This window comes from Leucoraja erinacea, chromosome 17 (genome assembly GCF_028641065.1).
Source record: "Leucoraja erinacea ecotype New England chromosome 17, Leri_hhj_1, whole genome shotgun sequence".
Taxonomy (NCBI): Eukaryota; Metazoa; Chordata; class Chondrichthyes; order Rajiformes; family Rajidae; genus Leucoraja; species Leucoraja erinaceus.
Window position 1 is genome coordinate 40,177,596 of NC_073393.1, and position 14,787 is coordinate 40,192,382.

Below are 14,787 nucleotides of genomic sequence, written 5' to 3' on the forward strand. Positions count from 1 at the left end.
AGTCACCCACGTGACTCCAAAGTAAAATTACTTTTTAAACAGATGCTATATTCAATGAAAACAAGTTATGAGCTTCAGACTGGTGAATCTGACGCTTAATTCTTTTTAAATTTCCCACACCTTGCTCTACATTTTAAAATACACTTGTGCTTGCTTCCTCAAAATGAAGGGATTTTGGTTAATATAGCAATTTCTTGTACAATTAGTTTTTGTGTATTTTCATTAAATGAGTGAGAATCCTAACAGTTGTTTAAGACAGAACTGCAGATGCTGGAAAAATCAAAAGTAGACAAAAATGCTGGAGAAAGCAGTGGGTGTGCAGCATCTATGGTGCAAAGCAATAGATGACGTTTCAATCAAGACCTTTCTTCACTGATGTGGGGGTGGGGGGGGGGGGGTGCGGAAGAAAAGAGGAGGCGGAGACAGTAGACTGTGGGAGAGCTGGGAAGAGGAGGGGAAGGTAGGGAGAAAGCAAGGCCTACCTGAAATTGGAGGTTAATGTTCATACCGCTGGGGTGTAAACTACCCAAGCGAAATATGAGGTGCTGTTCCTCCAATTTGCGATGGGACTCACTCTGGCCATGGAGGAGGCCCAGGAGAGAAAGGTCGGATTTGGAATGGGAAGGGGAGTTGAAATGCTGAGCCACCGGGAGATCTGGTTGGTTAATGCGAACTGGTGCGGCCGGCTGCAGCTTTTAAAGATGGTTCAGTGCCTGACATACCGTCGCAGGTTATCCTACAACACCACGTCCAACAAGAAAAGGCTCTCCCGGACACCTGGAAACCACATTGTGTTCCTGTACACCAAGAAAGTTGGCAAAGCACCAAAGTCCGCATGTGGGATCTGCCCTGGAAGACTCCGTGGTATTCGGGCTGTTCGACCCAAGGTCCTCATGAGATTGTCAAAGACCAAGAAGCATGTTAGTAGAGCCTACGGCGGTTCAATGTGTGCCAAGTGTGTACGTGACAGGATTAAGCGTGCATTCCTTATTGAGGAACAGAAGATAGTGGTGAAGGTACTGAAGGCACAGGCACAGAGCCAGAAGGCAAAGTGATTTTGTATGCACATGGAATTGAAAAAAAAAAATGCGAACTGAGCGGAGGTATAGGGCGAAGCGCTCAACGGAAGTGGTGCACCTCCTCCAACCTCGTCTATTGCATCCGCTGTTATAGTTGCCAACTGCTTTACATCGGTGAGACCAAGCGCAGGCTTGGCGATCGCTTCGCCCAACACCTCTGAGAATCCTAGCATTTTTGTCCACCTTCAAGAATCCTAACAGGCTTTCTCTAGTGAGGAGGGGGTGTTTGAGTAGAAGGTGGAGGAGAAAGGTTTAGGGAAATGGTAGGGGTGCAAAATGAAGAATGGTCAATTTTAGGTTATTAAACTGAATGGAAATTCTGGCATGACAATTCACGATGGTAAATATTGCAAAGAATGACCAATAAATTAAACTGTTTATAATTAAAAAGCACAAGGTATTTAATAATATGTGGACATTAAGTGAACAATTGCACCATGGTGTTTCTTTGTTCCGTAAGATAAATCTCATAAGTTTGAAAGCATTACAGCTATTTGAATTAACAAACAATATGAACGATAAGTTCATACATTCGCGCCTATACATGTTCTCCAGGGACGCGCCCAACTCGCTGAGTTACTCCAGCACTTTGTGTTTTCTTTTGTAAACCAGCTTCTGCAGTTCCTTGTGTTTCCATTAATAATTTCTCCCGTCAGTGGATTAATAACATCTCTATATTATTGTGAGCCACTTCACCATAAACACCCTGGCTAATGGTCCAGTGCAGTACTGAGGAGAGCTACATTTTGAAACTGAGGCAGTAAGCTAAAGATTCATCTAAGACGAGGGTGAATCTAAAAGATCTCATGGGACCATTACAAAGAAGAATAGAGGTTAGCACCATTGCCCAGCCCAATATTTATCTATTACTCAATGACACTAAAACAGGTTACAATTACACTATTTGTGGAAGCCAGAGTAAAAACTAGCTGTTTGGTGTTTAGCATTACAATACTGACTACACTTCATGTCACAAGTTATAGTAGAATTAGGCCATTCAGCCCATCGAGTCTACTTTGCCATTCAATCATGGCTGATCTCTGACTCCTAATCCCATTTTCCTGCCTTCTCCCCATAAGTTCAAGTTCAAGTTCATGTTCATGTGTTTAATATGTCAATGCAACTCTTGCTTTGCTTCAGCACACAGAACATAATAGACATCGACTACAAAACACATGAATAAATAAAGTGCAAAATGACAGATAATGGGTTATTAATGTTCAGAGTTTTGTCCGAGCCAGGTTTAATAGCCTGATGGCTGTGGGGAAGTAGCTATTCCTGAACCTGGTCGTTGCAGTCTTCAGGCTCCTGTACCTTCTACCTGAAGATAGCAGGGAGATGTGTGTGTGGCCAGGATGGTGTGGGTCTTTGATGATACTGCCAGCCTTTTTGAGGCAGCGACTTCGATAAATCCCCTCGATGGAAGGAAGGTCAGAGACGATGATGGACTGGGCAGTGTTTACTACTTTTTGTAGTCTCTTCCTCTCCAGGGTGTTCAAGTTGCCGAACCAAGCCACGATGCAACTGGTCAGCATGCTCTCGACTGTGCACCTGTAGAAGTTAGAGAGAGTCCTCCTTGACAAACCGGCTCTCCGTAATCTTCTCAGGAAGTAGAGGCGCTGATGAGCTTTCTTGATAATTGCATCAGTGTTCTCGGACCAGGAAAGATCTTCAGAGATGTGCACGCCCAGGAATCTGAAGCTCTTGACCCTTTCAACCATTGACCCATTGATATATTAACTTGACTGTGGGTCCCCCTCCACCTCCTTCCAAAGTCCACGAAGTCCATAACCCTTGACACCCGTCCTAATCAAGAATTTGTCTTTCTCTGCCTTAAAAATATCAACTGATTTGTCCTCCGCAGCTCTCTGTGGCATTGAGATCCACAGATTAACTACACTCTGACTAAAGAAGTTCTTCCTCACCTCCTTTCTAAGAGTGCCCTTTAATTCTGAGGTCCTGACCCTTACCTTCAGACGGTAACTTTTAAAATGCTTCATCGGAATTAAATTCTTTCAAGATATTTTGAGGATTTACATGGTACATTAGATGATATTTTTTCCAGCTAAAGGCAGAAATTTGAACAGGAAACAAAACAAATTATGAAAGTAATCTTTAAAAAAAATCAAAACCATGGCATTTTTATAAAGGCTCTATACTGGTCCTTAGATGAATTTTGTTCCCAAAATCAATTGGTAACGGTAATTAACATTGGTGTGTTTGCCGGGTGTTGCAATGCAATTGATATTAAACATAGCCTTAGGTTTAGCATTGTGTTATGATTATATAGTAGCATTACTAGTCAGCGGTACAGAGTAATTTTGCAATCAATAATTACTGGATCTTTATTTCCTTTGAATAAACCGTGGAAACTTCACCTAAACTGCATTCGAGCAGCAATTGAGGTTCAGAAAATGCACTGACAGCCACAAGATAGGAGAAGAAAAGGCAGAGACAAAAATAATAACTGAGTGAGCATATTTCCACATCTTATCCTCTAGCGTGTTCACTTGATTTCCACTCTGACAAACCGGGGAAGCAAAAATGTAAAAATCTTTAAATAAGAGCAATCATTGTTAATCTTTCTCCTAACAATGTGGCAAACATACTGTGACACTTCAATATGGTGCATCATGGATTTTTGAAAAAAATAATGTGAAGTTCATCGATATTTGATTTTCCTTACCATGAAAACAAATGAACAAAATTTGATTTGATCAGAAGTATATTTATTGCCATTCTGTTATAGGAGATGTAAAATCGATTGGGAATGGTGAAAATGTTCATCCCCAGTTCTGCACTGTAAATTACGGCCCCAAGAAGTAAAACTGCTGAGGGAACATGTTTTACTTACATTGTAGATCAAACTAAATTTAGTTTCACTACTGTGCTTTATTCTTATCGTTCAAGCATGAACCTAAAAGTACCTTTAAAATATTAGATCCACCGGCTGCCTCACCAACAGTTTGTCTGTCCCTTCCTTCTTTGGGTTTTAATAGTATGTGTTAAATTTATGTTTTTAGTTGGGTTACTAGACTAAGTAGGACCCGTTGGGTCCCAGCTTCACACGGCAGGGCTGGTGCCCCAACATAATATTCCACCTCTCCACCAATTCCAATATAGGTGGCCAGTGGGGAGGAGGGGCTTTCTGGAGCACTAGCATGGGTGTTGTGGGTCGTCAAGTCAAGAACAGTGAGTGCAGGGCCAACAATCCATTTCAAGTCAAGTCAAGTCAATCCAATTCAAGTCAAGTCAAGTCAATCCATTTCAAGTTGAGTCAAGCCGTTAATCCATTTCAAGTGAAGTCAAGTCATTAATCCATTTCAAGTGAAGTCGTCAAGTCAATCATTTCAAGTGAAGTCAAGTCAATCCATTTCAAGTGAAGTCAAGTGAAGTCAATCCATTTCAAGTGAAGTCAAGTCAAGCCAATCCATTTTGAGAGGTCAATCCATTTCAAGTTAAGTCAATCCATTTGTAGTCAAGTCAATCCATTTCAAATCGTCAAGACAAGTCAATCCATTTCAAGAGAAGTCAATCCATTTCAAGTCAAGTCAATCCATTTCAAGTCAAGTCAATCCATTTCAAGTCAAGTCAATCCATTTCAAGTCAAGTCAAGTCATTCTATTTCAAGTCAAGTCATGTCGATCCATTCCAAGTCAAGTCAAGTCAATCCATTTCAAGGGCAGGCCAAACAACTCATTGCATTGTCATTTAATTTCCATTTTGCATTGCAGTTTCAAGCACAGGGCAGGCCAAACAACTCATTGCATTGTCATTTAATTTCCATTTTGCACTTCAGTTTCAAGCACAGGGCAGGCCAAACAACTCGTTGCATTGTCATTTCATTTCCATTTTGCATTGCAGTTTCAAGCACAGGGCAGGTCAAACAACTCATCACATTGTCATTTCATTTCCATTTTGCATTGCAGTTTCAAGCACAGGGCAGGCCAAACAACTCTTAGCATTGTCATTTAATTTCCATTTTGCATTGCAGATTCAAGCACAGGGCAGGCCAAACAACTCATTGCATTTTCATTAAGGGCTAACAAATCATTTATTGCAAGTACACTGCAGACTCACAGTTCAGTTGATTCACATCCTAGAATCACAGTTGTGGCCTCTCCCTCGCGATGTACCAGTGACTGACTCACTTCCAGGCATCCGGGGTTTTATAGTCCTGCCCCCCCCCCCCCAAGTGGCGTTACCTTCATCATGGTGATTGACAGACGGGAGGACCAATCAGCTGATCTCAAGATTTTTCTAAACATCTATAACTTTTTTATTTTTCATCGATTGGAAAAATCCTTGGGGCTGCCGCAGCGGAGGAGGACTGTGAGTAAGATGGACAAAGATCATAGCGATATAGGATAGCGTTTTTCTAAAATCAATATACAGCATAGACAGGAAGTGGTCAAGATGAGACTTTTAGTTATATAGATGTGCGGGGTGGGGTTGGGGGGGTGAAGTGGTTGGGGGAAACCTTTTTCTAATCTCTTACCTCGGTGGATTTGCGATTTTTTTCCCGTATCGTATCTCCGCCCGCACTGCAGCCTAACACCGAGGAGTTGGCGGTGCTTGCAGACTTAACATCGCGGAGCTCGTGGTCTCTGATCAGAGACCTTCGGGAACTCCAAGCCACAGCAGCTTTGACCACCCCAACGCGGGAGCTCTGATCGCCCCTACACGGGAGCTTCGACTGCTGGCTGCAGGAGCTTCGATTGCCCCGACGGATGGTTCGACTGCCCCAACCGTGGGAGAATAAAGAAGAAGTTTGGACCTTTTTGCCTTCCATCACAGTGAGGAATGTGGGGAATCCACTGTGGTGGATGTTTATGTTGACTTTTGTGTAGTTGTGTGCCTTGGTGCTTTTTTTTCATATGCCTATATGGTAATTTGCATATCGCTGTACCTTAATTTGTACGTGACAATAATAGTCCTATGAAACCTTTGAAGTAGTGCATTCAGAAAGTATTCAAACCCCTTATCCTTTTCCACATTTTGTTACGTTACAGCCTTATTTTAAAATTCATTTTTTTATCATCAATCTACACACAATACCCCCGAATGAAGAAGTGAAAACAGGTGTTTAGAAATGTTTGCAAAGTAATTAAAAATAACTGAAATATCACATTTACATAACTATTCAGACCTTATGTTATTACACTCAGAATTGAGCTTAGGTTCATCCTGTTTCCACTGATTATCCTTGAGATGTTTCTACTTGATTGGCGTCCACCAGTGGTAAATTAAATTGATTGGACATGATTTGGAAAGGCACACAGCTGTCTATATAAGGTCCCGCAGTTGACAGTGCATGTCAGAGCAAAAACCAAGCCATGAAGACAAAGGAATTGTCCGTAGACCTCCGAGACAGGATTGTGTCGAGACACGGATCTGGGGAAGGGTATAAAACAATTTCTGCATCATTGTAGGTTCTGAAGAGCTCAATGGCCTCCTTCATTCTTAACTTTTGAAACACCAGGACTCCTCATTGGGCTGACCGCCCGGCCAAACTGACCAACCGGGGGAGAAGGGCCTTGGTCAGAGAGGTGACCAAGAACCCGATGGTCACTTTGACAGAGCTCCAGAGTCCCTCTGTGGAGATGGGAGAACCTTCTAGAAGGACAACTATATCTACAGCACTCCACCAATCAGGCCTCATGGTAGAGTGGCCAGATGGAAGCCACTCCTCAGTAAAAGGCACATGACAGCCCACTTAGAGTTTGCCAAAAGGCACCTAAACAGGATTCTCTGGTCTGATGAAACCAAGATTGAACTATTTGGCCTGAATGCCAAACATCACATCTGGAGGAAACCAGGCACTGCTCATCACCTGGCCAATACCATACCAACATTGAAGCATGGTGGTGGTAGCATCATGCTGTGGTGATGTTTTTCAGTGGCAGGAACTGGGAGACTAGTCAGGATCGAGGGATAGATGAACGGATAAAGTACAGAGAGATTCTTGATGAAAACCTGCTCCAGAGCGGTCTGGACCTCAGACTGGGGTGGAGGTTCACCTTCCAACAGGAGAACGATACAAAGCACACAGCCAAGACAACACAGGAGTGGCTTCGTGACAAGTCTGTGAACGTCCCTGAGTGGCCCAGCCAGAGCCCGGACTTGAACCTGATCGAACATCTCTGGAGGGACCTGAAAATAGCTGTGCATCGACACTCCCCATTCAACCTGACAAAGCTTGAGAGGATCTGAAGAGAAGAATGGGAGGAATTACCCAAATACAGGTGTGCCAAGCTTGTAGCGTCATACCCAAGAAGACTTGAGGATGTAATCGCTGCCAAAGGTGCCTCAACAAAGTACTGAGGAAAGTGTCTGAATACTTATGTAAATGTGATATTTCAGTTAATTCTTTTTAATGACTTTGCAAACATTTCTTAACACCTGTTTTCACTTTTTTATTATTATGGGGTATTGTGTGTAGATTGATCATTTAAAAAATGAATTTAATCAATTTTAGAATAAGGCTGTAACGTAACAAAATGTGGAAAAAGTGAAGGGGATACTTTCTGAATGTACCTTTAAAGAAAATCCTTCTTTAAATATCATTAAAGTAACTTTAAAGAGAATCTCTCATTTTGACCATCTGGGGTTCTACATTAAACCCATGTTTTAATTCCACAGATTTTACCTCTCACCTACACTCTAGGTGCAATTTACAGTGGCGAAATAGCCTACCAAGCCACATCTTTTAGAACCAGGGAGGCAAATGGAGCACACAGAAGAATGCCCCATGACCACAGGGAGAACGTGCGATCTCAATACAAATTGCACCCAAGTCAGTATTGAAAGCTGGGAATCTGGCACTGTGAGGCGGTGGCTAATAGCTTTGTCATTACGTCACCCTAGTAACTACCAAACCACTCAGCTTTGCATTCAACCACAAGAGGTGCAACAGATAGCCTTTAACCAGGCAGACGAAGCGAAGGTGTTCAGCAAAACGATCGCCCAATCTATATTTGATCTCGCCGATGTATAAGAGTCCACAACCTGAACAACAGATACAGTAGATGTGGTTGGAGGAGGTGCAAATGAACCTCTGCCTAACCTGTAAGGACTGTCGGGGTCCCTGGACCAAGTCGAGGGAGGAGGTATAGGGACAGGTGTTGCGTCCTCTGCAGTTGCAGGAGGGGTGGTTTGGGATGAGTTAACCAGGGAGTTGCGGAGGGATTGGTCTCTGCGGAAGGCGGAAAGGGGTGGAGATGGGACAATGTGACTATCCCGGTGAAATCCCGTTGGAAGTGGCGAAAATGTCGGAGGATTATGTGTTGTATGTGACAGCTGATGGGGTGAAAGGTAAGAACCAGGGGGACTCTGTCTCTGTTGCCACAAGGGGGAGCAAGGGCAGAGCTGCGGGGTGCCAAAGAGACACGAGTGAGGGCCTCATCTTGTGGACATCTTGAATGTCTCGACTGCCTTCCCTTACTATTTTGTGTTACATAAATTAGCCCTTGCATTAAATCTGTTAGTGGGCCCTCTACTTGCAGCAAATTCCTCACCAACATGTGCATGCTTTCTCTTCCAGGTCTTGAACATGCTGTTTATGAATGACCATCATTCCAGATCTCCATCATCCTCTGCTCTTCTCGAATCCTATCAATTCCTTTTAATCTGTGCCCAGGTCCCTATGTTCACTCTATAGACTCTGTATAGACAGTACCCGTGGTCAGGTTCGAACCTGGATCTCTGGCACTGTAGGGCAACTCTACCACTGTTCCACCCCAGCCCTCAATCTAGCGCGTCATATGCATAGCGCGTCAAATGCTAAATGCATTTTGTTGTCTCTGTACTGTACACTGACAATGACAATTAAAATTGAATCTGAATCTGAATCTGAATCTGAATCTGAATCATATCTTCACCTCAACCACTCCCCCAGATTACCACAGTTCCCTAAACCACTGCTTGTCCCTGTGTCAATCTTGCAAGCTAATGGGCTAATTGGCATTGATTTTGACCTTCAAGCTAAATCACCGACAGTTTTTCCATCTCAATTATCAAAACAATTTAGATTGACCCAAATGCTGGAGTAACTCAGCGGGACAGGCAGCATTTCTGGAGAGAAGGAATGGGTGACGTTTCGGGTCGAGACCCTTCTTTAAACCGGTTTCTTGGTTAGTTGCAATGGCAGCTGGCATCTGGGTCAATCCGTTAACATGGTCCAAACGCAAACTTTGTTCTTCATCATGACGAACGCTGCCAACGAACGGAGACCCAACGTTTTGTCAATTTTCAATGGCATTTCTACCTCAAGTACTTTAATTGTATCCATTTTTACTTCCATTGTGCTTTATCCTTTTCTTCGATGTACTACCATCACATGTATCCTTTTTGTTTTCGGATGGTAGTTAATGACCTAATACAGGTACTATGAATTATACAGTAGGCTGAATTATGAACACTGTGATGGCTCTGGTGGTGAATCTATGGGTTTCTTTGCCACAGAAGGCCATAGAGGCCAAGTCAATGGATATTTTTAAGGCAGAGATAGATACATTTTTGATTAGTACGGGTGTCAGGGGTTATGGGGAGAAGGCAGGAGAATGGGGTTAGGAGGGAGATGATTCAGCCATGATTGAATGGTGGAGTAGACTTGATGGGCTGAATGGCCTAATTCTGCTCCAATCACATGACCTATAGGTGCTCAAAAGATGACTGGAGTTACTGTATGTTGTTCGGCACGGACTTGTAGGGCCGAGATGGCCTGTTTCCGTGCTGTAATTGTTATATGGTTATATGGTTATATGTATGTTACCATCAGTCACTTTCATTCGACCAGTGTGCAAAGGAAACTAGTTCTGCTAGTGGTAGGAATGAAAATATTTACGTGCGATGCACTTTTAAATTTATGGGAGGCCGCTGTAGGTACCGGTGCCTTTAAGTCAGGTGTTCATAACCTGGGGGATGCCTGTAATACTGATTAGATCACAACGGAGCAGCCCAGTGGCGCAGCAGTGGAGTTGCTGCCTTACAGCACCAGAGACCCCGATTCCAAGCTGACTACGGGTGCTGTCAGTATGGAGTTTGTACGTTCTCCCTGTGACCATGTGGGCTTTCTACGGGTGCTCCGGTTTCCCCCAGGGCCGGATTTAGATGAAGCTGTTCCACTTGTGAGGCCCCTCCCAATTCCCAACCCCACAACTAGAGGAAGATGGTCCACCAGATTGACACCGATTTGCAGCCGAGCGTGGCCAATGAGATAAGGGGCTGGAAAGCTGCGCTATTTATTTATTGCTATTGCTAGAGTCGCGTTATTGGTTTAAAACACTATTATGCTGAAATGATATTAGGCAAGGAAAATTACTGAAGGGTTGTTTAGAGACTACAGTGCGTGGTGACAGCATATGTAAGAAAGGCCTATGACAGTGTCAAAAATATTATACACCTTGCAGGGCTCTCACTTAATTTTCTTTTCTGTTGTCAGCCGGGCAACCTTAGCAGCTTTTTAAGTTGCCAAATGACAGTTTAGGTGGTTATTTAAGACGGCTTGCATGACACGTGCGATAATGTACTCGGACGAAGTGCGTAGTTACCAGTCGGAATTAGGCTCAATGAAGCATTCACATATTATTTCTGCTTTAATTAAAGTCACAAACTGAAAATATTCACCAATCCAGACATGATATATACCACAATGACAAGCAGCAAAATTATAATACAGTATCTCAACTCTTTTTACACATTGCAATTAATGCAATTTCTATTATTTCTTTCCACTTCCAAACAAAAATGTGGTTGGATTATTCAGCGTATGATCAACCTCGGTGAGACCAAGCGCAGGCTTGGCGATCGCTTCGCACAACACCTCCACTCAGTTCGCAATAACAAACCTGATCTCCCGTTGGCTCAACACTTCAACTCCCCTTCCCATTCCGAATCCGACCTTTCTGTCCTGGGCCTCTTCCATGGCCAGAGTGAGGCCCACTGCATATTGGAGGAGCAGCACCACATATTTGCTTGGGTAGTTTACACCCCAGTGGTATGAACATTGGCTTCTCTAATTTCAGGTAATCCTTGCTTTCTCCCTCCTTCCACTCCCATTCCCAGCTCTCCCACAGCCTACTGTCTCCGCCTCTTCCTTTCTTTTTTGTGTTCACCCCCCAATCTGAGGAAGGGTCTCAACCCAAAATGTCGTCTATTCCTTCGCTCCATAGATGCTGCCTTACCCGCAGATTTTCTCCAGCTTTTTTGTCTACCAATGGGATCCCTGTTGGCTTTCCGCAGAGACCTCTCCCTCTGTATCTCCCCGGTCAATTTGTCCCTTCCCACCCAAACCACCCACCCTGGCACTTTCCCTAGCAACCGCAGGAAATGCTACACTTGTCGCTTTACCTCCCCCCTTGACTCCATTCAAGGACCCAAGCAGACTTTCCAGAGTATGTTTTAGTGTTCCTTGCTTTGTTTTATGTGGGGGATGGGCCGGGGGAAACTTTTTTCAATCTCTTACCTTGACAGAGATGTGATTTCCCCCCCACCCCCACACCCACATATCGTATCTTCATCCCCACTGTGGCCTAACATTGTGGAGTGGCGCGCAGCCTTTCCTGGAGACCGACCCGGCGCTTCAACTGCGGGCACGGATTTACCATCATGGAGTTTGCGATCCCTTTGCCGGAGTCAACTGTGGAGAGCTCCAACCGCAGGCCTGTGGACTTTAACATCGTGGAGCCCGCAGTCCCTGTTTAGAGACCGATTCGGGAGCTCCAAGCCACGGAGAGTTTCAACCGTTCCGACGAGGGAGTTTCGATCACCCCAACGCGAGGGCTTTGGATCGCTGGCTGCGGGAGCTTTAATGGCCCCGAATGCGGAAAGTTCGACAGCCCCAACCACGGGAGAATAAAGAGGAAGAAGATTGCACTTTATTACCTTCCATCACAGTGAGGAATGTGGCGAGCCGCTGTGGGGGATGTTTATGTTAATTTTTATTTTATGTGGCTGCGTGTCTCATTGCTTTTCATTTAGTACGGCTGTATGGCAACTCAAATTTTACTGTACCTTAATTGGTACATGTGACAATAAACTGACCTTGAAACCTTGATGTTATATTTTTTAAGGAAGCTTTGATAACATCTTTTATGTATTTCCTCTTCCTATCATGAGAGAGTTGAGATTAAAGGGGCCAAATTTAATTTCATCAATGGCATCATGAATAATGAAAGATGACAAGGAGCTATAATAATAATAATTATAATAAATTTTATTTGTGGGCGCCTTTCAAAAGTCTCAAGGACACCTTACAGAATTTAACAAGAGTAAAAAACATATAATCAGAGTAAAATAAATAATAAAGACATCACCAATACACAAATTAAAGACAGAATTTGATCCAAAGACAAAAAACAAAACACAATGTGATGAGAGAGCAGCGGCAGCTAAACCGTGCAGGCGTACACTCTCCCTTCCGACAGCCATCTTGGACACAAACTAAAATAATCACTTGCACACAAAAATCATCCCCCCACAATGGTTACCACTTTGGGGGAAGCCACAATGTCCAGTCCCCATCCCCAGTTCTCCCAAAGTCAGGCCAATTGAGGCCTCCGCTATTTTTGCCTCTACAGAGGCACGATGTTCCTGGCCGTTCTCACCGGGTGGTGTTGCCCCGGCGTCGGGAGAGTCCTCTAAGCGGCTGGGCCACCTGGAACGGCCGCTTCCTTACCGGAGACCGTGGCTTCCGAAGCCGACAAGGCCGCGCCGGTTTGGAGCTCCCAGGCTCCCGATGTTGAAGTCCGCGCCGCCCGCTCCACAGACCCGCAGCCCGGAGGTGTTGAACTCGGCGGTCACAGCTCACCGGAGCTCCAGACGTCGATCCAGCGCGGCGACCCAGGCAAGGCATCGCCCGCTCCGCTCCGCGATAGCGCTCCAGCGCTGTGCCGCCACCGAAGCCGAGGAGCTGGACGGTCCCCGCCAGGAAACGGCGCCCCACGCCCGCTGGTAGGCCACAAGGACGGGTCAACGGGGCAGCCTGGAGAAAAAGCTGCCTAACCAATCAGGTAGGGACCTAGAAATATAGTTACCCCCTTCCCCCCCACATTAAAAAGTCTATTTCACCCACAAACAAAACACAGGACTTACTAGAACTACAAAAAAAAGGAGAATTAAACAGACGGCTGCTGGTTAGCAGCCGTTCCCCTGCTGGTTAGTCCTCTGACTATGACTAGTTGAAGCCAAGCTAGAGCATTAAAACCTGATGATTGTAATTGTAATTTATGTGTGAGGATTGATGTTTTGATTTCTGTAACTTAGGAAAATTGCTGCAGATTGCGGTTCATGCGTAGAGATGAAAGTTGAAAATTCCATCACTACAACTCGAGGATGATGATTAATTCCAACAATATTTGCTGCAGCTTTAAGGATCTGAGAAAGAACAGATAACAGCAGAGTTCATCCATAAATTCAGAGGATGGAGAGGAACAATAGGAAAAGTTGAGATTTCAATAATATGGGGGCTACGAAGCCTTTTAACTTCTATCTCTGACAGAAGAATTAGTCATCAGAGAGGGAGTTTTAGCCTTATTCTCCCTTCAGTCAGCATGTGTGCAATGGCTGAGTCAGGTGGTGGCATCTTATGTGATTATAGGCAGTCTGGCGATCCAGCACGGAACAGAGTCAGAGGCTGTCATTGACAACAAACATCATTGATGTAGAAGCTTCAGGCAGGTGGGTCTTGCCTTTTCCAAATCAACCAAGTACACAAATTATGTTGGGGGCTGAAGATTGTTGGATTCATGATAAGGAAATAGTTTAGAGCAGAGCAGAGCATCTCTGCTGTGTTCCTAGGGCTGAGTTTGCCCCTCAGTGGGTCTGTTTCCATGCTGTATCTGTAAAACTATAACTGGAAGTTAAAACAGCTACTTTCCCCCACCCATGCACACCCATTTCTCCCTTTCTCTTCCCGTCCCATCCTCTCCACGTATATTCTTTTCTACAGTTTCACATTTCACACCTCTTCTATCATCATCTCACACTTTATCCATCCAGTTGCTAAACAAACCCATCCCCATCCTCACCGGCATCCAACTACCGATTGCCTGGCTTTGTCCCACCCCTGCCTCTCTTCAAGCTCCCCTCCGTAACCCCGCCAGTACAATTAACCTGAGGGTCCCAACCCAAAACATTGTCTATCCATTGTCTCCAGAGATACTGTCTGACCCGCTGAGTTACTACAGCACTTTGTCTTTTTGTATAAACCAGTATATACAGTTCTGTGTCTACAGTTACAATATCAACATTTATAAGACATTTGGGCAGATACATGGATAGGAAAGGTTTAGGGGGATATAGGGCAAACATGGATAAATGGGACTAGCTGGGATGGGGCATCTTGGTTCACATAGACGAGTTGGGCCAACGGGCCAGTTTCAGTGCTGTATAACTCTATATACAGTGAATTCAGAAAATATTCAGACTCCTTCATTTTTTCCACATTTTGTAGGTTTACAGCCTTATTCTAAAATGGATTAAATTATTTTCTTTTTTAACATCAATCTACACACAATACCTCATAATATAAAAGCGAAAACAGGCGTTTAGAAAATTTTGCAAAGTAATTAAAACGAAATAACTGAAATATCACATTTACATAAGTATTCAGACCCTTTGCTATGACACTCAAAATAGTAAGATTAAACGAGAACTTACCAGTTTGAAGTTTGATCTGTATTTTATGAGGAGTTACGATGAGGGATTA

The 14,787-nt window shown here is 44.1% G+C and overlaps 1 protein-coding gene across 1 annotated transcript; it reads left to right on the forward strand.

The window, feature by feature from the left end:
• Nucleotides 1-566: 566 nt before the first annotated feature.
• Nucleotides 567-1,067, forward strand: LOC129705490 (60S ribosomal protein L34-like). The gene has a single exon (XM_055649079.1). It carries the CDS (start codon nt 582-584, stop codon nt 1,053-1,055), a length of 474 nt encoding a protein of 157 aa, XP_055505054.1. The 5' UTR covers nt 567-581; the 3' UTR covers nt 1,056-1,067.
• The last annotated feature ends 13,720 nt before the right edge of the window (nt 1,068-14,787 follow it).

Coding starts and splice junctions, on each gene's coding strand:
- LOC129705490 (XM_055649079.1), top strand. CDS start 582: ATGGAGGAGGCCCAGGAGAGAAAGGTCGGATTTGGAATGGGAAGGGGA.